General features: G+C 44.3%; 1 protein-coding gene across 5 annotated transcripts in view; it reads right to left on the bottom strand.

The window, feature by feature from the left end:
• smoc1 (SPARC related modular calcium binding 1) overlaps window positions 1-25,872 on the bottom strand; it is a 229,340-nt gene that overhangs the window by 148,303 nt on the left and 55,165 nt on the right. For 4 of the 5 annotated variants that reach the window (XM_059954891.1, XM_059954885.1, XM_059954873.1 and 1 more), the window contains exons 4-6: window positions 23,107-23,206; window positions 21,163-21,210; window positions 7,114-7,203 (exon numbers count right to left, since the gene is read on the bottom strand). In XM_059954891.1, the coding sequence (XP_059810874.1) occupies window positions 7,114-7,203; window positions 21,163-21,210; window positions 23,107-23,206 (238 nt within the window). The remainder of the gene's footprint in view (window positions 1-7,113; window positions 7,204-21,162; window positions 21,211-23,106; window positions 23,207-25,872) is intronic. The other variant, XM_059954878.1, reaches the window with a different exon arrangement.

Below are 25,872 nucleotides of genomic sequence, written 5' to 3' on the forward strand. Positions count from 1 at the left end.
TGCACTGTTAATGAACTAAGTCCCCTATCAGATTTAGAGTTGGGTATTCGATAAGATTCCGTCATCCGGCACACAATATTTCTGGAAGATTTTAAAAAATGCATCAGAAAATACAACCACATACTAGTACTTCAAAGATCCTCTGCTTTCTATTAAAGGCAAAACAAATCATCAAAAGATCAGTGGGGTTAAAATTTATCTTCACACTAACGTGCCATATCAAACAGGGTATGCCTTGCTTCCAAAATATAACTGTTGTTTAAAAAGAACCAAGCTTCAGAAGTACAACACACTGCCCCTTTGAGAGGTGGGTGTCCCGCGCTGAGCAAAGGTCTCAAAGTCAAATGACAGACTGAGGGAGTTTCTCCAACAGTAACTTTGGAAGATAATACTTAGATAATAAACGTCCTTTGAATCTTTAATAGAAATAAAATGGTATATTTATTTTTTGATAGAGTGTGGAACAGGCCCTTTCAGCCTTCGAACCACACTGCCCAGCAACCTCCTGATTTAACCCTCGTCTAATCAAGTGACAATTTACAAAAACCAATTAACCCACCGATATGTCTTTGGACTGTGGGAGGAAACCGCAGTACCCGGATTAAATCCAGGTATTTCACAGGAAGGACATACAGATGATGTTGGAATTGAACTCTGAACTCCGAGGCCCTGAACTGGAATTGCGTACATGTTGACATCTCTATCTGTGTAATAAAGGAGTGTAGGTTTGGCAGTCCACATTTCTCTCCCATGTCAGCTACGCGATGAGACAAGCGAGCTACAACGGTTGCGCTGGTCACTCGTTCTACCCACAATGTCGTTCACCAAAATCACTCTAGTTAACTTCAACAATCTCCTCAAGTGGGTAAGGGTGTGCCTGCATTGGGCAAATAAGGGCCTTATTTTCTGCAAGAAAATGTTGTCCCTTTCTGTAACCCTGAGCAACTTCAGTATTTTACCCAGCCAAGATCTACCCAGAGACATGAAAAGGATCCAAACCACAAGTTGGATTAGTCAAAATACTCGACAACACTGGCTCCAGCTCAGGACCTAAACAGATGGGCGTTTTAAAAGGGGATTGGAAAAGGGCCATTTAAAAATAAATTCTATATAGTGGGCACATTGTAAAGTTGTCTGTGAGATATGTTTCAGAATGCACAAGTTGTGGCTGTTGTTATCCACTTGTCAAAAGCAATAATTCCCAAAAGTGTCTGTCCTTGTTCACTGACTCATAGAACCCTTGCACTCATCTGGGGACTGTATGTGTAACACTTTGATAATGCGTAGAGCTTCATTAATCGTAGCCTTAATTCTGTAGTGAAGAGCAGCGTTGAATTCCGCGCCCAGGTGCCTGACAACACTTACCCTGGCCGAGCTGGGAGCTGTGCCGTCCCAGTTGACTGAATAACTTTCCCATGCACAGAGAAAGTAAATTATTCAAGGGGAATTTGAAACAAAAACACTTATTGGGAGATCAAACAGAAGCTGTGTCTGGGAAACAAAGCTACTCCTCCACAGCCCTCTGCGTCCCTGTGTTGTGGGTGGATGGTCAGGCATCCAGCACCAGCTCAGGGTCAAAGTAGAGCTCAATTTCAAAATCAACAAGTTTTTTTTTCCTCTCGAGCAGCTCTCTCTTTTCCACCAGTGAAGGCAGTGAATCCAGTTAAACTCTGTTCTGCAGTAACTCACTGGTCAGTGTCAGCAGGCTCACCAACCACAAGCCACACTCACGCACAGACACAAACTCTGACAGAAACACACTCATGCACACAAACCCTGACAGAAACACACTCACGCACACACACAAACTCTGACAGAAACACACTCACGCACACACAAACCCTGACAGAAACACACTCACACACACACACACACAACACACACACACACACACACACACACACACACACACACACACACACACACACACACACACACACACACACTGTGCCACATATACTGTAGACGTAGAGGCATACAAACCCCTCACCCACCCGCGTGCACACACAGAGACAGGCAGACACATATTTCCACTGATATCACTGGAAACCAATCCAGTGCAGAAAGCATTCAGGTGAATTTTCCCAATTCCAGCGATTTGGAATTTGCCTGTCGCCGTGTTGCCATCACTGCCTTGGCATAGGTCAACAGCATAATTAGAACTCGGGAATAAAATACCAATTGCTCGGTCTTAAGTGAATTAACGTCACTGTATGCATTCGAACACAATGCCGGTTAAGTGAGTGTGTAAAAAGTCTATATTGCATTGCACTAGGGAAGTGCAATGTAAGCAACAGCAACAATCTCATAGTAAACACAGTATTCTAAAAGCTCATTAAATTCAGAAAAAACTACCAACTGAAACTTGGCAGATGATTTTTCTGCAACAGTGCCGACTTCTACCACATTACTCTACCACTGTGGACTATTCCCACAAATCAACGCCATCACAGCTTTTGAAACATAGAGGTTTTTCACTTTGGAGGTTTTACATCAGGTTGCATATGTTTTCCATTCCATCAAAGCAAGGGTGTAATGCTAAGGCTTTGTAAAGCACTGGTTAGGCCTCACTTGGAGTATTGAGAGCAGTTTTGGGCCCCTTTTCGAAGAATTTTGTGCTGAGATTGGAGAGAGTTCAAAGGAGGTTCACAAAAATGATTTTGGGATTGAAAGGCTTGTCATATGAGGAGCGTTTAATGGCTCTGGGATTCTGCTCACTGGAATTCAGAAGAATGAGGGGTGACGTCATTGAAACGTTGAACGTTGAAAGGCCTTGAGAGAGTGGATCTGGAGAGGATGTTTCCTATGGTGGGGGAGTCTAAGACCAGGGGACACAGGCTCAGAATGGAGGGGCACCCTTTTAGAACAGAGCTGAGGAGGAATTCCCTTAGCCATAGTGTGGTGAATTCATGGAATTCTTTGTCACGGGCAGCTATGGAGGCCAAGTCATGGCCAAGTTTAGGTAGAGGTTGATAGATTCTTGATTAGTCAGGGCATGAAGGGATACGGGGAGAAGGCAGGAGACTGGGGCTGAAAGGAAAAATGGATCAGCCATGATGAAACAGCAGAGCAGACTCAATGGGCCAAATGGCCTAATCCTTCTCCTTTATTGTATGGTCTTATAATCCTTTTGCCCTTCCTCCTAGCCCAGTTTATCCCTCACTGCAGGAGTGGAATCAAGAAGTTTTACTGCAATTGCCTGAAATCTTGGTAAGACTGTACCTGGAGTTTTGTTTGAAGTTTTGGTCTCTTTATCTGAAGATATTCTTGTCATGAAGGGAGTGTAGCACAAATGGATTCCAGGAATAGTGAGTTTGCCATGAGGAGAGACTGAGTGGACAGTGATTATACTCTCTAGTGTTTAGAAGGCTAAAGGGAGATCTTATCAGAACTTACACCATTCTTAAAGAACTTGTCAGGCTAAATGCAGGGAGGGAGGACGTTTCCCCTGACTGAGGAGTACAGGACCAGAGTACACTTTGAGAATAAGGAGTAGGCCATTTGCAATTGAGATGAGGAGAAATATGCTCTTTGAGAAGGTAAAGAAGCTTAACCCAGGAAGGCCCAGTCAGCAGGTTTCTGGGCGTTAAGGGATTTGAGTGTTAAAGGGTCAGTAGCAGAATATGAAGTAGAAGATCAGTCATGATTTTCATGAATGGTGACAAGGCCAGATGGCCTGCTCCTCCTCCCATTTATTATGTTTCTTACGTAGACTATCAACACCAACCCTTGGGCCATAACCACACCAAGCAGAGATTTGTTCCTAGTTTATTTCTTTAAACAGGAAACACCAATTTCTAGCAGACTGAAATATAGTGTTGAAGACTGCACAAAGCCTTTTTGTCAATAATATCCCCAACAAAAGTTATTCAGCTGACCTGAAAAAGTTTGGTCTCCAAACCACACCAGCAGATTCCGCTTCAAAGGGATTTTAGGTACTTTACAGGGACTGCAGGAGCGGTAGATTACTAGACATGTGGGGTACTCATAAAATGATTCTAATAAAACTGAATGTGTTTGGCAGTGATATTAGGACAATGAATTCCACTAACACACTCCTACACACCAACCCACTTTCCCATCCATACCTTCTGGGACTCTGCGATTCCCTAGTAAAATTCAATCATAATTCTTTTTGGTTGCTAATGTGCCCTATTAGTTCCCAGCTTCCTGAATCAGTAGTTTAATCCGCAGTAACGGAATCTCACTCAAACACATATATCTCAACGAGACTTAGACTTGCAAAGTTGATACTCTTCCTTCTTGGGTCGGTTCAAATTCGCAACTTCTCTTTCTTCCTACTGACAGACTTCTGAGCTGCGCTGACCTGTCCTGAACCAGTATGTAAAAATGGGAGAAATGCTAGGAGACCAAAGTTCAAAGGTCACACCCATTCATGGAGTGAATGCCCAAATTGTTTATCTAATCAATAATGAACCAAATCTTGATGTTAAACTTTCAATATCAAAAGTTTAACTTCACCACTGACTAAAAATAAATGTGAATATGGGGAGCTGGTAGGTTAGAGAAATGGGGAGTTGACGTTGGAAATATTCAGCTACAATATTTATTGGTCAAAACACTGGAGGTCCAGAGAATAGGGATGAGGAAGGATCGGTTCAACACTGATCACAAAATCAACATAGAAGCCATGTTTCTATTGGTTCTGGCAGAGGTGTAACAAGTTACAGGATTGGCCGAAACACTGGAAAATGAAATGATCAGGTTGAAATAAGAAGTACCCACCTACAGTTAAGGCGGAAGTTGGGTTGGGGACTGGCCTTAGTTTTTCACATGTTAATTTATTGAACAGGAAACATGTGGAACTGGTACAGATCAGGAGATGAGTTCTGGAAGAAATCAGCCAGTCTTATTGAATGAGGTGGATAGCCTTGAGGGATCAAGTAGGTCTCACTCCTGATTTCTCTGGTTTGTTCTTATGACCTAAGCTGCTCACATTCAATTTTTATCTCATTTACTCCCACTCCCCTCTGTCCTTCCAAAGACAAGCAAGTCTACGTGCTCTGATCACTAAAGTTCAGTATTGAACACCTGGCTTTTTCAGTTAGTGCAGTGTCACTCAAATGAAACAGGATAGGACCTACATAATGACAGAATACTGATTCTGTGTCTGAGCAACACGAGCAATCTCTACCCCCACCCTCACATCCTACACTTTGCCTGTCCATGCTGGCAAATTTATTGTGGGGTCAATCATTCTTGTAAGTGAGTTAGATTCACCTCATTTTCTTTTAATAGTTAGTTCACTGCAGAAAGCAGTCCTTCTGCAAGGCACTGGAGTCAACAAAAGACACTCAACTTTGACATGCGAGTCAAGTGATGTCTGTGTAATACCCTCAAGCCCTGGCAACAGAGTGGAGATTACCACATTACCCCCTGCTCTTTTCAGCCTAGACCAGAGTATTCGATGGTACTCTGCTCCATTAATCATTAAATGGCACAAGACAGCAATTGGGGCACATTTCACTGTGATCCTCATTCTGAATCCTCTCTGCTCCCCACTCATTCCATTGCTTCCCTTTTGTTTAACAAACCTGGGATAGAAACGTGCTTATTCCAAAAGAACAAGCATTAAAAACCATTACTATGCTGAGTTACTTAAAAATTAAGCCTTATCATTGCACAGTTTTGTACAAGGTGACATTTAGACCTCTTATCTCTATGTCATGCAATGCCTATTTGTTCATGACTCACTCACTACCTTCCACTCAGTGCTGTATTGGTCAAAGGAAATCCCAGCCTGGTTACTTAAAACCCCACTGTCCGTGCTTGAAGGTGATGGTCAACATGGTAGCATTTCTAAAACTGTACTTCTTTTATCAAAGGAAAGGTCCTCGAGAAGATTAGATTCACAGAAGCAGAGTCATGAGGTATGGCAACCAGTCTTCAACTCACTGGCATCTCACTTACCATCAAGCACACTAATCTCTCTTTATTTTCCCCATGTGGTCTTCAATTTCTCCCCCAGCCTTCCCATCCCATGCTCCGGCTGGCCACCTCACGAGGACCAATTTGCAGTGGCCAACTAACCTTCTGGGACACGGGAAGACCTGGGGGAATGCAGTGAGCTCACAGGGCGAATAGGGAAATTCCAGAACTCAGGTTCAAACCCGGCTCACTGGAGCTGAGAGGCAGCTGTTCTACTGGCTGTGCCTCTGTGCTACCCTGTGCAGGATTCCCTAAAGGTTTATTTGCAGGTTGAGTCACTGGTGAGGAATCCAAATGTGATATTAGTGTACATTTCCAGAGGAATAGAATACAAAAGCAAGGATGTAATGTTGAGCCTTTATAAGGCTCTAGTGAGGCTCACTTGGAGAATTGTGAGCAGTTTTGAGCCTTTTATCTGAGAAAGGATGTGCTGACATTGAAGGGAGCTCAAAGGAGGTTCACAAAAATGAAAGACTTATCATATGAGGAGAGTTTGATGGCTCTGAGCCTGTACTCACTGGAATTCAGAAGAATGAGGAGGGATCTCATTGAAATCTATTGAAATTTGAAGAGCCTCGATAGAGTGGATGTGGTGAGGATGTTTTCTATAGTGGGGGAGTCCAAGGCCAGAGGACACAGCCTCAGAATAGAGGAAAGTCCATTTAAAACAGAGATGAAGGGGAATTTCTTTAGCCAGAGAGTAGTGAATCTTTGAAATTCATTGCCACAGGCGGCAGTGGAGGCCAAGCAACTGGGTATATTTCAGGCAGAGAATGACAGATTCTTGTTAAGTTAGGGCAGAAGGCAAGAGACTGAGGCTGAGGAAAATTGGCTCAGCCATGCTGAAATGGTGAAGCAGACTCGATGGGCCAAATGGCCAAATTCTGCTCCAATGTCTTATGGTGTAAAACAGATGCTATCAGATTAAGAAAAGAAACAGGGAAAAATTAATCACTGACATAATATTATTCAACTTGCTACCATCCTCGAAAATTGTAATTCATTCAAGTAGTAAATTAATTTCAATTTTCTTCCCACATTGAACGAAGAAATTGTTTCTCTAAAAAGGAACATATGATGGCCAACTCCTCCCCCCACCATGCCCATCAAGCATCAATTAGAAAAAGACGCCAGATCAAAGAAAGATGATCAAAACCAACTCACCGTCTCCATCAAACACCGGCTGGGTTTCCGCGGTTGGCGTAGGCTTCGAGACGTCTTCTGAGTTCAACGTTAGAAAGAATTGAAAAGAAACTACCATTATTGAGGTAAATACTATCTACTCTCCAGCACTATTGAATGATGGGATTTGCACATGGCCCGGCCACTTGGTGAACAAAACAGAAAGGAACGGACTAAAGCAGCAACAAAACGAAGCACACGGTGCACAGAAAGCCAGGACAGAGAACCACCTCAGAAAAACGTGCAGAACAAACACAAGACACTTCCCAGAGTCAGCCGATTACAGGGATAGGGGCACAAGGAGAGTGAGACAGGCACAGGACATGCATTATACACAATGAAGATCGAAATATAGATGAAGAAGACATTTCATTATGTCACTCTAGACAAGACACAAAACCATTTAAAAATAAATTCAGACACTAGCACACTGGAATTTGAAGGAACACTTTTTCAATTTAATTTAATGACTTTGGTTGATATGAATAAATAATCAGCTGGTGCAAAACAAGTTCTGACCTTTACACCAAATTCAGGCTGAAGGGGTTAGGAGTTCAATAGCTCATGTTTTCCAATAGATATTCGGCTTGCCTTTGTTGCATTTTGATGGCTGATGAAGCATCCTGGTCTTCATGCAAGGATTATGACCCAGTCAAACGGAGTATTCAGTTCATGAAGAAACCCCTTACATTACCCTTTCTGATGGCAGATTCTTTCCCCATTAGCTTTGCAGGTAAGGATACTTCTGTGATACCAGACCTTAGGAAGACTATTCCTGCTCCAACATTGTAAGGGATCCCTCTCCCTATGGTCCACTTGAGCGTCTAAAGCAACTTAGCAAGTCTCATCTCCCCACGTGGAGCAAGGATAAAGACAGCCACTGGAGCACATAAAGAATCACCAATACTCCGAGGTTAACCCAGAACCAAAAGAAGATCACATTTCAGTCTCCTGAACATGTCTCCAAGCAATCCAGGCAGATAACCACACAAGCATTTAAAAAGGGCATCAACTGATTTTCCTTGAAGTTTAGTTATGTATTTCAAAACAATACTGAGCAGCCAATTCTGGTGGAAAGCTGCAAGGTCGTTGCAGACATTTGTCCAGCTACAGCTGCTGACCACATCTCCCAATGCAATGACCACTATGATACTGGCTGTCAACATGTGGCTTACTGGGAACGAACGAGATTAGCCTCCGCTGTGACAGTGTCAGCCAGGTGAGCAGAAGGCTGCTGCCCTCACCCTCCGGCATTTGTAAGTGGGATCAGAGAGGGCTCTGCACTGAAAATTCTGAGGCAGGAGAATCGGATGATAAGATTTAGAGGAATAAAATTGGTCTAGCCATGATCACAGTAACAGGCCGAGCAGGCTTGAGTGGCCAGGTTGTTGACTCCTGTGCCCAAATGCAAATGTAAAAACCAACTTAAAAAAAAGATGATTACCAAACAACTGAATAAAAAAATGAAATAGCTGCAATGGGTGCCAGTCAGATGAATTTAACACTGTGCAGTAGGAATAAATGTTTTTCCACCTCTCCTCATTTTCATCAACTTCAAAAAGGTCACTCAGGACGGACCCAAAGCTGTGCTGGATCTGTCACTGTCTGCTTTACCCCAGCCGCTCTTGGCTTACTTTCATCAGTACCATAGACTTCCAGGTCTTTTTCAAAATGCGCTCCTTCCCAACATGACAAGCGTTTCCTTTGTTTCTGCCACGCTGACACAGACGCAACTTGTATACTCCACCTGAGCCATCAGTGAAGGGTCCTGAGTGTGACAGTAGTGGAGTAGACCGCAGAAGGGAGCGTGGCTCAGAGGCTTCCCATTCCAGATCCTCTGAAAAGGCCTGTCGTTATTCATCTGCAACATGTCATGCTGAAAACAAGCTCCATTCCCTGAGAACTGCTTGTACCTATTTAGGATCAAAACACACACACACACACACACACCCCCCGGAGGAACTCAGCAGATCAGATAGCATCAATGGACTGATGAATGGCCTAAAATGTTGACTGTTCACTTTCCTCCACAGAGGCTGCCTGGCCAGCTGAATTCTTCCAGCTGTTTGTGTATGCTGTTGCAGATTCCCAGCATCTGCAGTCTCTTTTGTGTAACTGGGATATTCAGCATGGTGGAGTGCTCAAATTAGCCAGTACAGACAGAGATTACATGCCTATGGTGGGATGTATTATCTTGCCTTACTGTCCAGTCTTCAGGTAATTGAGTAGATTTTTATTTGGCAAGAAAGTACGGTAGATTTTTTTAAACCACAGACACTGGAAATCTGAAACAAAGAGAAGCCATAAGAGTAAGCAGTGCCTGTGGAGAGAAAATTAAAGTTAATGATTCTGGTCAAGGATGGTCCCTCAGGATTTGCCCAGCATCAATGGAAGGTCCCAGACCTGAAACATTGTTTTCTTTGTCAGAGATGCTGCCTGGCCTGATGAGAGTATGAAATAAACATTTCCACACCTAACATTAGAAGCAATACGCGTGCAGACTTACTGCAGTCATTGGGCTGTCCAAGCTGGGGAGGGGCTGACCTCACCTGACCCCATTTCATGCAGTCCAGTAGCAGCACTTACCATCTTCGCAACAAGCTTGAAATGGGACAAGTACCGAGCCATAAGTGGCATCGATGCAGCTTCTCTCTCAACGGGAGAGCCCAACTCCACAGCAGACATTGCATCGGAGAGGAGCGAAGGGGGTGTTAAAGAAATACCAGGTGAAATCCTGGCTTTGTTTTTAACCAGGGGACAGGCATTACACTGGCAAAGTTGTCTGGGATGGATTGAAAAGGGGGAACAAACTCTTCTGCAAAAGTAGTGCCAAGGAAATCATTTGTAAATGAATTTCAAGTTCTGTTGTTGCCAGCAGGATCATCGCTATGTTGTACTTTTCAATCAAGGTACTCTGTTTAAAAGTCCCTATAAAATGTCTTAAACATATAAGGACTCCAGCCAACATCTGATTTATGTTCAGGTTTTAATTTTCTGTTATGAAGTGATGAGAGATCTTTGTTTAAGGACTAGAGGGGCCATTGACTGAATTAAATGCCTTGGTAACCATAATCCATTTTTTTCTGGCCAGTGAATGCAGACAAATTACATCAGAAACCTGCAACAGTTATGAGACTGAGGAATTCTCACTCCTAGCAAAAATATGTATTTGTATAGCAGCCAGCTCATCTAAATGGGTCAGAGGTCACAATCGACACAAAGGGACTGCTGCAGTTGGCATGACAAATCGAAGGTTCAGAAATATTCAGCCGCGACTCACAGGAGACAGCTTAAAGCCAACTACCCTTCTACAAAAAGGTCCTTCAACAGACAATTAGTATTTCTCTTTGTTAAATCAAAGTGATCTGGAGGCTTATTTATCAATTCCATCAGAAGTGGAATACAATGGAGGCAACGTTCCAACCTTACTTAATAATAATTTGATTGTGGAATCTAAAATCATGCTCCACTGCAATTCCAAGTCGTATTCCAATGATGGTGTGATCGTGCACACAGTACCTGCAATAATCGTCAGCATTTCACCATTTCTGATCACTTTCCCTTAGAATATTTAATGGTGGATAAATAACCACAGACCAGCATCTCATTTCACTTCAAATTCTACAGTCTTTACGATCATAATCTTAAACCATAACCAAGCACTTGCATCTGAAAACACATAGGGTTCTCAGTGATGTCCACATGCTCAGCGTTCATATCAAACGCTGGCTACTGTGACACTGGATTATGAGTAAAGAGCAATTAACCATGTCTGAAGCCCTCATTGGGAAGTTCATGGGCAAGGACAAGTTTGGATTGTGATGCCTATGATAGTTTAGAAGCCTGTTGCCATCACAGGGTATGGCCCAGGTTCTTTGTAAGCAATGTCAAAGTCTGCCAATTTAAGTCCCTTCAGTGGAGGTATGGTGGCAATTGAGGCAAACAAAGTGCTCAAGTGCCTTCTTTACTCAACCTTCTTTTCCCTCTGTCTGGTCATAAAGAGGTATCAGCTTCCCCAGAGCTTGGTCAGAGAGGGCTTCTGCCCCTTTCAATAAAAACTTCACTGTTTTTCACTCACACTCTTGGAAGAGCAGCAAGACTGCCGAAAGCCCAATCTTTGTCCTGAGTAACAAGCTGGTATGAAAGGCGCAGGAAAGTACCTCTTTTAAACATCTACATAGGCTTCCCCAAGAGAGAACAAATTGCACTTTCTCACTGAGCAAATGGGGAAGCTGGCTTGAAGGATGGGTAAGAACCCAGAGGTGACCAAATGAACCATTTATCCCTGTTCCTCCTTCCTCACTTCCTTTGGGTGAATGCCCTGTTGTATAAGGTTGGAAACCTGTCAAAATGGATGTTTTATAAGAGTTGCAAAGTGATTGGCTCTCCTTTGATTGGTACCACAGAAACCAAACCAGGCCTGCTGAGATTCTCCAGCACTTTGTGTGAGTTGCCTTGGATTTCCAGCATCTGCAGATTTTCTCATGTTTATGATTGGCACCACAGAAACAGCACTGCTGAAGTCTAATTATTAGACAGAATTTTAGAGCATTTCGTTCTCCTTTCTAAATCTGAAATGAAACCACTCACCGTGCATCAGGATTCAATCAGCAAAGCCCAAACACGCATTACCTGAACAATCCTACCCTTTGCCTTCTATGTTGCAGCAGGTCCAATAAATGGCAGGGTGTATCTTTTAGACAGGTTATACCAATAGTTTATCCCAGTGATGATTACATATAGAAGGACAGCAAGATGACAATTTGGAAAACACTTCCTTAAAATAAACCTGTGTTGTGAACCCATGAGAAAATGAAGTATTGATAATGCCATAATGTTGACCCAATGTGTGTGTGTGATTGAATGTGTGGACACTTACGAAGAGCAGTAGATGTCATGATAAATGTCTTGAACCTAAAAAAAAATGGAGAGATACCCTGTCCACTGGTTTACTGTACCATCAGCTAACTCAGGCATTCATTGAGGTTTCACAGCTCTCCATGGCCATAGCCTTGGCTGAGCACGGAATGCTGGACTGTTTTGACGTGGCAATCCCGCAGCTTATGATGCACGAGCCTTACACACTGACATTGCTTGACAGCAATACAGCTCCACGGCAGCACTGGAAAGTCGGCAACCGTGTTGCAATGAAATCCGAGATAAAGGGCTACCAGAGACTGCATCCCAAGGGAGCTACTGAAGCTGGCCTACCTAGCAGGCAAGCTCCTGTAATCTGACCAGTTTTGGAGGGACATGTTATGTCTCTGTGCATGTCCTTAATGAATGACGCTGTCCCCTTACAAATCACAGCCCCACACTATCCTACACTTCAGTAATCAGCTTCCCCGTATGCCAAACATTTAACTGTACAAGTGCACCGGTCCTTTCACTGGCAACCCAATCAAGGTTGGACTTGCAGCAGTCAAAAGCAACCCTTGCATCCTACCTCAGCGACAGAGACCTCACGCCTGGTGTCTGGAGGGTTGTGGAGAATGGATCACTGGGGGTACTTAAAGAGGAGGTAGAGAATTGTTTTTAAAAGATCAAGGGATACAGCACCTCTCTCCAATTTGCATCTCAACCACGGTGCCTAAAAGCCTCACAACCCGTTCTCCCCTGCAGGGAACCTATCTTCACGTCTCACCAAGTCAGCTTCACACTTCGAAAGCTGCCAGCATTTGCTGACCTGGACGGCACCTCCCCTTCAAGAGATGCATTCCAAGCTTACGACAACTCGCCCCTCATCGTATTTAGTCCCGTGCTGGAATGCCCAGTGCATGAACAGCCCAGGTAAGACTAACTGAACTCTGCAAACATTAGCAGGGGAATGATACTCTTATTACACTTTAGACTTTAATTCCAGGCCTTGCTCCCTGTACTCTTCCTTCACTTTAGTCCCCATAACTTTTCCTCAATGAATTGTTCACTGAAGACAGTCATTCTGCTTTTAAAATGATATTCTGTTTCCAAAATAAAAATATGGTCCCTCTCCACATTCCCTCATCATTTTTGCTGCTATAAATGAATCCTCACTTTACTTCTGATGCCAATGAACTTTAACCCTCATTAAATCTCAGCTATGGCTGTAACTTTTTCTTAAACTGTCCTTCACATTGCTAACAAGTCCCCATTTTAATGTCAAGCCAGTGGTACTTGTGAGTCAGTCAGGACTGGACATGACCCAAACTGATCTTGTCAGGAGTGAGAAGTCTGGCACTGTGGAATGACTACAGCTCTATGACGATAGGAAATCGGGAAATAAAGAGCTTTCACCACTGAAATGCCAGCCAATGATCCCCGTTGGTTGTGTGTGGAGATGAGAATCAGAAAAAAAAAGCAGGAAAATAGTACGTTGGATTTAAAATGAATGCAGATTTGATAAAAGAGTGGCATCAAAAACTGAAGAGAAAGAGAGTGGTTGTAGGGCTGAGATTGTCGACCCTAATGAGTGTTGACAGCTCAGTGAGAAGCACATGAGACAATCTGCTCTCAAAGTGTTATTCTAGTAAAAGAAATTTGTACAGTAAACATGCCTCTCACTGCCAAATCTCGTTTACTGGTGTGCTGTATTGTCCCTCACTCGAGCTCCAAGGTACAATTAATGAGCTAAGGGGAGAAGAAAAAAACGTTTTGCCTCCCTCCTTTCTGCAGGTGCATTCAGATAAAGCAGCACTGTCTCAGCGATGATGCCCACCCCCACTCCTGCTGCAAAGCCAGATCCCAAAGTAGGCTGTGCAATTGTGACAGGGCGGCCTTTCCATCCCACAAGCTGCCTACACATGCAGCTGGGAGGCTCTCCAGCTCCCTGCCATCAAAATTCAAAGCCTCTTTCTGTCTTTCAGATCTGATTGACAAATTCACTGTTGCAGGGAGAAAAAAAAAGTTAAAATGTGAACAATGTTGATCTTCACCCCTATTATTGCTGACTTTTCAGAGTTCCGTATGGTAGCACAGTGAATGGAGCCTGAGACATAGGGAGAGAGAGGGGTTAGTGGCGGGGGGGGGGGGGGGTGAGGATGCAGCAGCTTTAAAAGACTGCAGTCAATAGAAGAGTTAATTGTCTGAGGTGCACAATGCGTTTATTCTGAAGACAGAACAAAGAGCCCCCTCTCCTCATTGCCTCTGTGCGCTCTGTAATTCCATGTGTAATACAACTTTAAACAGACCATCTTAACCTTGCCATTGCATTGCCTCTTAACGTCTATGGTTATAATATGGGCACGGGATTACCACAGCCAAGACAAGATGTTCCATTATGTGAAGGGGTTTTGATAGATTAAATGGTGAGAACATTTTCCACTGGCAGCAGGGGTTGGGGGGTGCAGAAAGGGGGTTACTAGACGGCGGAGCTAACTGGTGAAAGATCCCAAGCACACCAAGGGGATATTACACAGTCCAGTATTATGATCTGGGAAAATAAAACTGGTTGAAAAGTTGTTGGAAGCAGATTTAAAAGCAACTTTCATTAAAAAAAAGAAGAATTGGATGCTGACCCTACAATATGAAAGAGTTCCTGAGAAGATTGGGGAAGAGGAGAAAATGGAGCCAATCAGATAGCTCCATTGCAGTGCTGGTTCTGAGAAAATGGGCCGAATAGTCTCTTCCTGCGCAGTGCAATTCAATGACTATTACACAGCACAAGTGGTGCAAAACTGTTACTCTAGCTCGTCAGCAGTGAGAACCCTGATGAAGCTTCCATTAAAAGCTGAGCGGTAGGGGCCTGCCAAGGTCCTCGCACCCTGTCCCGATGCGAGTTCCACAACTTGAATAGCAAATATGCATCTCACGATTTGCCTGGTTGTATGAAACATCTCTAGTGACGGACTATTTAGCCCAGCTGATCTGTATCAGAGTTTATTCAACTCAGGGCTCCATCCTACTATATCAGAGTGTTCCTAGATGCCTTTCTCCTCATCACGTTAAGGTGCTTGGAAGTAGGTACAGAAGAGACGTCAGGGGTAAGTTTTTATGCAGAGAGTGGTGAGTGAGTGGAATGGGCTGCCGGTGGCGGTGGTGGAGGCGGATACGATAAGGTCTTTTAAGAGACTCCAGGATAAGTACATGGAGCTTAGAAAAATAGAGGGCTATAGATAAGCCTAGGTAATTTCTAAGGTAGGAACATGCTTGGCACAACTTTGTGGGCCAAAGGGCTTGTATTGTGCTGTAGGTTTTCTCTGTTTCTATGTTTTACCTGGCTTCCTCTTGCCCCTGCAGACTAATGAATCAGACCACCAGCCCCACCAGCCTCCCGGTGCATCTACCCAGATGAGGGGGAGAGAGGAAGCATTTCTACCCGTCAGTGTCTGAACCTAGCTCCCCATGATGAGTGCCCTTCAGTCCAAGGCCTCTCTGCTATCGAGAGATGAGTGAATGGGAAGGAATCAAAGGGACTGTTGAACTGAATCAGTGTGGATCACAGCCAAAAAGCAGGAAGATTGTGGGAATGTGGAAGGTACAAAGGAGACCCACGTGTGAATGTAATGGTATTCACCTGTGGTCAGAGTCTCTTTGCACCAAGCAGAGATAAGCCACTGAGAAGGGGATGCTGGAGATCTAACTACTGCTTGCATGCCTCCCAGCCACTTTCTGAGGGGAGCCTGCCAGGCTGCTTCTCAAGCCTTTGGGTTGACCTCATTGTCTCCAAGTCCACAAGTGTAGGATTCCAGTCTAGCTTCAGAGTACCAGCAGACAGAACCCAGATTTTTGGAAGCCTGGCCAGTGTTGTGGCAATTTCAGATTTACCCCTCTTCAGCACTAACTCGCCTTTCTCCCAACACCCCCCCAGCCACCCCAGCAGGGAAAGAAAGCTCCCTATGGGAATGACCCTCGCAGGAAGACCTTTCCGCCACAAGGTAAGAGGTGTCGACTAAACCGCCTGTCCCAACAAGGAGGGTGTGGGATGCAGGGTGAAAAGAAACTTCTAAGGTAAGGCAATATACATACAGCAAATGAAACATTCATTCAGTTTCTGAAATCAAGTTCAGTTTTATACTCCACATTGTGTTGTTTCTCCTGCTTTTGGTTTGTCCGACCAACTACGATCAACAAGGGAAAATTCTGAAACCTATTCCCAGTCCATTTTTGGACAACACAAGCTTCCAACCATGAACACACGGGTAACAAATAGACTCTACTCTGCCTTTAACAAACTGCAAAAAGATGAAACTGTATACAAATAAATTTTCACAACACAAAGATGATTAAGAACTTCAGTGCAAATCAAAAAGTAGAAAGACTGATAAGGCGGTGGGGCGGGAGGAGAAAAGAGTAGCAATTAAGTTTCAGCTTGTTGGATGAGCGGGGGTTCTGCTGGCTGAAGGCTGAAATATTTGAGCAATTGGCCAGAAGCCACAAGGTCGTTCGGCTCTAAGAGCTAGGGATGCCTGCCAATCACATTCCCTTCTTCTGCACTAAGGGGGGGGGGGGCGGGGGTGCAGATGTGGCCCAGGTACCAGTGGCAGCCAGATGTTGAAGCTCTCTGACTCAGGAAGGGGGGCAGCAGGAAATCTGAGGGGTACAACACTAGCTGCACCGTCAGCTATCTCCTGCCACCGGAGCTGGGGAAGGCCCAGTGGGAAAGCACCTTGCTTTCTCGTAGGCTATAGGACATCGTGCAGCTGGGAATGAAAGGTGAGGGGTTGGGGTGGGGGTCAGAAGGGAACAGGGACAGCAGCTTGAATGAGGGAGGAGAAAATGGTCAAGGTGTGAAGAATCCATCACCAACAAACAGCCCAAAAAAAGGTCAACTAAAAGCATAGTTCAATGGTGTATCGTGCTACTCTGCACAGCTTCTGAAAATTATTCTCAAGTAGCTGGGGAGGGTATCTGAGCCATCATTTCTGTGGCACTTCATTGGACTAAAGAGTTGATCAATTCTTTTCAATAGAGACAAGCTTCCTTCTCCCACTGAATTATTCAGACAATTCCTCTTAAAACTTGCAGGATCTGTCACCACCACCTTTTCAGACAGCACATTTGAAATACCAAGATCTTGCTGTGCAAACAGTCTCCTCAGTGGTAATCTTCAAATGCTGGGATAAACTGCTTTACACCAAATGCTCTTCTGAAACAAGCATGGATTAAGGAGGGAATATTTACCAGAATCAAACTGGTTCACCTGTGGAGATAACTCCAGTCAGCATCAGTCTGAGGCAGGAGGACTGCTGGAAGTGTGGGGAGAAGAGTGCATGGTAGAAGGAAACAGTTCATGCAGATCACGATCTGCCACAAAATACTCACTATCTGCTGAGTTACTATCGGTACATTACTAGAAGCACGGCTGGAGCTGGAGCCTAGAAATGAACCAGTTGTATAAATGGAGCAAGAGGCAGGAGCTCCCAAGGTCAGGAACATGGGCTGGTCTGCAGATGGAATGCTTCTTCCGAGCTGGTGCTTACGTAGGAGCTCTTATACCCCTGGTGGGGGTGACCACTGCAGGTCATGGCAACTTTGGTGAGACTGTCAGCTCCACTTAAAGATTAAACATTAGCTTTATTTGTCACATGTACATGGAAACATACGGAGAACCGTTTGCATCTACCACCAACACAGTTCGAGGATGTGTTGGGGGCAACTCGCAAGTATCGCCAACATAGCATGCCCACAAATGACTAACCCTAAAAAATCCAAGCATCCTGGGAACGTGGAAGGAAACTGGAGCACCTGGACGAAACCCAAGCCGTCGCAAGGAGAAGCTACAATTCCTTTTCAGAAAATGGAGGGAATTGAACGCTGATCCCTGCCACTGGAAAACATTACATTAGCCATTATGCCACCATATCTATACTTTTGTTTTACCCATGGAAGTCTACTCCTTTCTCCCCTCCCAAATAACAAAGACTGGGTGTTTCTGCCGTTGTGTGAAGCAGAGAAGGAGGGCAACAGGTTCAGCTGTCAGGTCCCCCACATCCATGTCCTTGACGTACATCACAACCGAGCCTTAGTGAATAAAGTCCAATGGGGCATTTTGCATTCAAGTTAATACCTGAAGAGCAGCCCACCTCTTGTCTTCACAAGCTGAACAAATTAATTGCCCCATTTCAGCAAGACCGAGAAGCTGATTATTGACTTCAGGAAGAGGAAATGAGAGTTCTCATCAGAGGACCAGAGATGGAGAGGGCCAGCATCTTTAAATTCCTCAGTGTTACCATTTCAGACGACCTGTCCTGGGCCCAGACCGTAAGACCAATTACAAAGCAAGGGTGCAAGTGATTCTGCTTCCTTAGGAGCTTGAGAAGGTTCAGCACGACACCTAAAACTCTGACAAACTTGTGCAGTGGAGAACATATTGACTGGCTGCCTCACAGCCTGGTATGGAAATGCCAATGCCCTCATATGGACAATCCCACAAAAAGTAGTGGATCAGACCCAGTCCATTCCGGCTAAAGCCCTCCCCACCTCTGAGCACATCTACATGGAACACTGTCACAGGAAAGCAGCATCCATCATCGAGGACACCCACCACCCAGGCCATGCTCTCTTCTCACTGCTGCCATCAGGAAGAAGGTACAGGAGCCTCAGGACTCACACCACCAGGTTCAGGAGGAGTTATTACCCCTCAACCAACAAACTCCTGAACCAAAGGGAATAACTTCACTCAACTTCATTTGCTGCATCACAGAAAAGTTCCCACAACCCATGGACTCACTTTCAATGACTCTTTGTCTCATGTTCTTGATATTTTTGCTTATTTATTTATTATTATTTTATCCTTTTTGTCACAATTTGGTGTTTTTTGTACAATGGTTGGATGCCCATTGTTGGTGTGGTCTTTCATTGATTCTATAATGGATTTATTGACTACAGTCACAAAAAGCGAAACTCAATGGTGATGTACATGTACTTAGGTAATAAGTTTACTTTGAACTTTGAATTGCCTGACACTTCCTCACTCTCCCTGCCCTGTGTCTCGCTCTCCCGTATTCTGTCTGCACTGCGGCAGCGGCATGTGGAAATTATTAACAACCTTTACAAAACCCGGCCGAGACGGGAACAACATCTGGGGTCCTTGATAATTTTCTTCATTTTGACCACAAAACGAGCTGTTGTCCGGTTCTTTTCCAGCTTTCATCTTTGCAAGATGAGGATCAACAACATAGCATTTAAACGTCGGCCAAGACAATGCCCCAAGGGACCAGCTGTGGTATAAGTGTGCTTTAAATGTGGTGAATACAGATTTAGTTTCAAAAGGTTTTGAATATATCCTTTGGTGGGGTGGGGGAACAGCAGGATTAAGGGAAAGGGGAAAGCAGAAGGCCAAAGGGGCATTCATCTAAGTTACCTTGCTCTGTACAATACAATTATTAAGAGGCCAATTTTCATCACAAGCAGAAACTAAATTGTTCAATAATAATAATAAGCTATAGATGGCAGGTGTCAAAACCAGTGGGGCCGCAATTATTCAATTCAACCTCAATGAATCAAGATAGTTATAGGAGGGCAGAACGTTAGTGAGGCAAATGTTGAAGGCAAGCTTGGAAAAATAACAAATGACTGTAAGTTGATTCAGATGTGGATGAGCAATCGATTTCTTCATTGCGTCCCAATGCAGGAAATAGTGCAACAGAAGAAGGAAAAAGAAACAGTATCTTCAGCCTATCTTCTCTGTGCAAGCAAATAGAAAAAAGGTCATGTTTGTGTATTGCGACAATCTGTGTCAAGTCCTTTATTTGCAGAGGGTAGCATCATTATTTCCTGTTGCTTTCCTTGCTTGCAGTCTACCTGCCATCAATATAGATCCAGTCAGGGAAATTAATGATCTGAGCAATGTACAGATATTGTCAATCGTTTTACCTTGTACGCTGCATGGCAGCACAAAACCGGGTCCTTCACAGCTTCTCATGTCAGCTGCTACTGTGCATGTTAGCAACGTACTGAAAGAGTTTAACGACTGAAGGAAATAGAATCGGCCAATGATGGTTTCAATGGAAGCAGGATACATGGATACATTAATGGAGGGAGCGATGCCCGTTCATTTCCCATTCAATGTTGCTGATACCGGAGAGTGGTGGATTCACCCTGCCACTGATAGAGAAAGACAACCTCTGCTCTTAAGTTTTGACTCTCTAGCTGGCTCGGTTCTCTCATTCAGGTGGACCTTTTCGGACATGCCAATGTACGATATTCAATTCAGCACACCTACACCAGCGCTACTGGACAAAATTGGTAACTGGTTCATGCGAGGAGAGAGCTGACAATCTATACAAATGGTCTGCGTTCTCTTCAAAATGTCTGATCCCACAGTCAGCTCTACTGTCCCTTAACACAGAATCATCAGGAGCCATTGGAACTCCACCAGGAGAAAAGAATTCCACCGAACCGGTCACCTGCTGACATCTGAGAGCAGTTACTGCAACCCAGCTGCTGGATCTGACTCCCCAGGATAAGCACTAACAGTTCTCTTTTTAATTCTCCTCCCTCTCACCCTCAAAGCTCTTCCCCATCCCGAAGGACAAATTTACAACCTGTACCGAGGCAGGCGATCGTCCAGCTCAAAAAGAGTTTTATTTTATTTATAGTCCCAATATTTCTCAGAGGGCTTCACTTGTGTTCCGTCAGATGACAGACACCAAACATTTCTGGTCACATGGTGTTTCTGACCACAGTAAAAGGAAACAATTCCCTGGCAATTATTAAAACAATGCTAATATAGAAACAGGCACGTTCACAGCATGTGCACTCTCACTCACACGATTCATTTCAAACTCACATCACCGTACGCTGTGCTGTATTCCACGCAGGAATAACCCAATAATTCAAATTACAGTCCAGACACGAATGAACTGGCTGCACAGAGGCCTCTCCACCAGGTACCGAGGCCATGCCACACACATACATCAAAATCATGCAACCAACAGTTATGTTCCACTAGGAGAGCCATGAAGCAAGGAAGGGACACCAGTCCGTTGCCACTGTGTGCCAAGAGCAGCAAAACCCCTCCTTCTTGCACGACAGTCTAACCAGCGCCTGAGCATGCATTGTAAGTGGACAGGAGAAGGAAACACTGAAACAAATCGAAGAAGTTCAACTCACCTTTTCTGCCTGAACTGCTGGGGCCTGAGGGCTTGTCAGTTACTGAACCTTTGAAACGAAAAAAAAAGATCAACTTCATATGCGGAGGCAGCAAAACAGAGGAAGAAAAAACCGAGGGCGTCATAATCCTCACCTACATGCAAACTAAACTCAAAGGAGAGAATTAATAGGCAATAAAAAAACCTGTGTTTAAAAATCAATAGATTATCTAATATATTTCAAAACCTTTCAATGCTCACTTTGAGAAGTCCTAGGGGTGTTCCTTAGAATCCTTAATAACACCATCAGAACTGATCTGGGGTGAATAATACGTTTACATCACATTTCCTCCTCCTTCTTCACAAGGGATATTAATCTAACCACTATACCTTAAAAAAGTGAATATTGCCATTAAGATGAGTGAAGAGGTCCTTGTATCACAGTCTCACAATGCAATTGCCACATCTGGTTTATTCTTTTTAAAATGCTCCGTTAAATACTAGATGTAAAAAAGCCAAACATGTCTTCAATAAACTGAAGCAGGAAGGAAGCCAACAGTTTGTCAAAGACATTGAATCCATAGTCAAACACTTCCAGCACTGACTGTTATCAGCAGCCCTGCTAAATACCTTTTCCCATCATTTCAAGATGTGTGTTCTTTTTCTGGTTCATAAGCTTTTTTGTTTTATTCATTTGCTAACAGGTAGAGATATCTGTTCAGCTCATCATCCCTGCAATGGATAAAGGAATAACCATGCATCATGCCACAAGACCACTTTTCTCTGCAAGGCTGTAAATTCCTCATTCCACGATTACTCTTAAAATGCATGAAATCCGCTCTATAAATACAATGAGTGAAATGTCTCCCCTCACTTCCCCCAGCAAATCCACTGCCAGTGACCTTGGGCCAATAACCTTTACATAATTTCAGCAGTGCTGTGGTCAGTTCACTGGTACTTACACCCAGATGGAGTCTGGCCCTGTTTGTGGGGACGGCACAGGAATGTAGCACTGGCAAAATGCCATTTCAGCGCCAGCTGCTTGGGTTCAATTCCACTGCTGCCCACAACGAGCTTCTCCATAACTGCATGGGTTTCCTGCACATGATCTAGCTTTCTGCCACATTTCACAGACGTACAGGTTAGTACATTAATTGGTCACATGGCTGTAATTGAGTGGTGTGGGCTCATTGGGCCTGTTGCTATGCTGAATCTCTAAATAAGTAAATACTTATTCATTAAGCAGAAGGATTTCCTCTATCCTCTTGACCTATACCTCTCAGTGCATATCTTACACCTATCAGCCCTCCAAAGAAACTCACCTAACTTTTCCAACATCTCCAGGAGGACCAGATGGCATTAGAGCTAAAAATGAGACCTTGGCTTTCAGGAACCAAGTGAAGAAGTATTTCTACACACTATCAGTGGCTGAAATTTGGAAGAGATGCTAATTCTAAAGCTGGAATTGTTAGGATTTTGCTAACCTAAGATGTTGAGGTTGAAGTACGAGGGGTGATGGGGCAAAGAGAGTAAACAAAAAGCATTTTGTATATTGTGGAACAAACCTTGTAGATATAAACACCAGTTATTAAACAGAATGAGTGGAAATACCCAATCGTGAGCATTGTACCTTATACGCTGCATGGCAGCACAAAACTGGTTCCTCCAGAGTATCTCGTGACAGCTGCTGCTGTGTATGGTAAAAACGTACTGAAAGAGTTTAACAACTGAAGAAATTAGAATCAGCCAACAATGGTTCTCCACTCTTTAAAAGCAGGAACACTAGAACATCTATACAAGTGGAAGTTAAAATCATTACAGAGGAAAGGATAAATGCATAGATCAATTGAAAGGCATCACTCTGAATGGGGCTCGTTCTGAGTTTACCGGAGCAAACATAAGCATACACAGATATCCATTATTCCTTGAATAAGTGACAGTGAACTCTCCAGCAATTGCACAGTACCTGAACACACTGGTGTTTGGTTTTTAACCGAAGATCCACTCACTGGCTTTCCATCGGGAGTAACACACCAACAATACCCTGTGAACGTGTGGCACTGCACCTGTTCAGACAAAAGGGTCACTTCAGTTACTGAGGCACCGAGTCTGCACCTCGGCCATTCTGGACAGATTTGACGGCGGGTGGGGGAGGGCTGTGGTGCAGGAAAGGCAACTTCAAAGTGTAATCAGCTTGGCACTACAGCTAACGTGTTCTCAGTACCACGCTCCCTCTCTGCATTCACCTGCAGCTCTACAATTCCCCGTGAATTAAAACAGTTCTTCCACGCCACCATTGTGAACATCCCAACTTTCAGTCCCCTTCTTCACCGCATTTAAGTTACATCTGACTCCATTTACACTGATAACTCCATGCCTTTCTCTTGCAGGCAAGGCTAGTACACGTTACGCACACGTGGTGGCTAGCAAAGCTGCTGCCTCACGGTGCCAGGGACACGAGTTCAATCCTCACCTCCTGTGCTCTCCGAGTACATTGACCCCCGTCACCTAGTGGGGTGCCTGCAAGATAATGTGGCTCCTCCCCACACCACAAAGACACTTTGGGAGGCGACTGTGGGCAACTGTAAATTGTTCCTTCTGTAGTTGAGTGATCTTGGGGAAATGCTCAGGTGACGGGAAAGTGGCAGGATTCGAATGGGATGAATGGAAATGGGTGGTTTACATTGCGTACTTGCACCTGGACATTCATGGGGCAGAGAGTACAGCCAACCACCAGTCCTTTTTAGCAAAGGGACATACATCGACATGAGCTCTTGAGTGAGTTACTGCAGGGCTGCAGTACCTGCAATACCATAATCCCACCACAAGGGCTTCACTTCAGGATGATGAGGGGAGAATATTCCTTAGAATAAATATATGCTTAGATGTACCCTTAAGTCTCGAAGTTGGCAAGATATCACCCTATTTTGTTTCTCAATCCATTGCAAGTACTCATCACAAGGCACACATCTTTCTCCATCCATTGTGTACAATCGAACACCTTTCATTGTGTACAGTAAAAGGTGGTTGACTCAAGTAGCGTTGCCAGGCTTAAAGGGAGGCTTAAGAGTGCTGGTGCTTGGAGTAGGCCTTGACCATCCCGTACTGGGAGGAGTTTATCCCTAGTACCATATCAGATGCATTGTCAGTACCACAGTCTCGAAGCACGGTCTCAAGACAGGGATTATTATAATGTATTCTGGGAAGAAAAAACAGGATTTCAGGCAAATGGGCATGTGATCATTGATAGAATCATAGAGTGATGCAGCACAGGAACTCACCCATGCCAACCGAGGTGCATGCCTAAGCTAGCCTCATCTGCCTGCATTCAGCCCACATCCATTCAAACCACAAACCTGTCCAAAAAAGTATTTTTCTTAACACTGCAAATGCACCCACTTTTACCATTTCCTCTTGCACAAGGAGAAGATGGGATGAGAATGCGGCAAAAGCAGAGCAGAGGTCGGGGGTGTGTCTCTGGGATCGACACTCGGTGAGAAGGGGAATCAAGATGCCATTGGGACAGCCAGGGTCCCATCTCCATTTCAGATCCATTAAATCTCCATCTTCAACTCGTGTCCTTTGCTACACTGGACCCTCATTTCCACCACACAGCAGACTAAAACCTACTAGCAACCAGAATTGCAACACACAAAACACTGGATGGATTGAGCAGGTTAGGCTGCACCAATGGAGGAAACTGGACAGTCAACATTTTGGGCCAAGACCTTTCATGCGAAGTATTCCAGCATCTGCAGCCTCTTGTGTTTCCAACAGATATTTAGTGCACGCCAACAATCCAGATCAGACCCAATTGCAACGGATCACTGCCATTTGAGAATTTCCAAACTCATGACCACTTCCCTTAAACAGAAACAATTAAGCATGGTTAACAGAAGTCAGAAACAGAATCAAACTATGCACACATGCGTGCATTGACACAATAATAGATGGAAGCTCATGAATCTGGAAGGTCTGGTAAAAACAACAAAAGGCAGAGCAAATAATAAAAACATAGAAACGTAGAAAACCTACAGCACAATACAGGCCCTTTTACCCACAAAGCCGTGCCAAACATATCCCTACCTTAGAACTACCTAGGCTTACCCATAGCCCTCTATTTTTCTAAGCTCCATGTATCCATCCAGGAGTCTCTTAAAAGACCCTATCGTTTCCACCTTCACCACCACTCCCGGCAGTGCATTCCACTCACCACTCTCTGCGTAAAAAACTTACCCCTGACATCTCCTCTGTATCTACTTCCAAGCACCTTAAAACCATGCCCTCTCGTGTTAGCTATTTCAGCCCTGGGAACATGCCTCTAACTATCCACACGATCAATGCCTCTCATTATCTTGTACACCTCTATCAGGTCACCTCTCATCCTCTGTTGCTCCAAGGAGAAAAGGCCGAGTTCACTCAATCTATTCTCATAAGGCATGCTCCCCCATCCAGGCAACATCCTTGTTAATCTATTTCTATGGTTTCCACATCCTTCCTGTAGTGAGGCAACCAAAACTGAGCACAGTACTCCAAGTGAGGTCTGACCAGGGTCCTATATAGCTGCAACATTACCTCTTGGCTCTTAAACTCAATCCCATGATTGATGAAGGCCAATGCACTGTATGCCTTCTTAACCACAGAGTCAATCTGTGTGGCAGCTTTGAGTGTCCTATGGACTCGGACCCCAAGATCCCTCTGATCCTCCACACTGCCAAGAGTCTTACCATTA

Source organism: Hypanus sabinus, chromosome 2 (genome assembly GCF_030144855.1).
Source record: "Hypanus sabinus isolate sHypSab1 chromosome 2, sHypSab1.hap1, whole genome shotgun sequence".
Lineage (NCBI taxonomy): Eukaryota > Metazoa > Chordata > Chondrichthyes > Myliobatiformes > Dasyatidae > Hypanus > Hypanus sabinus.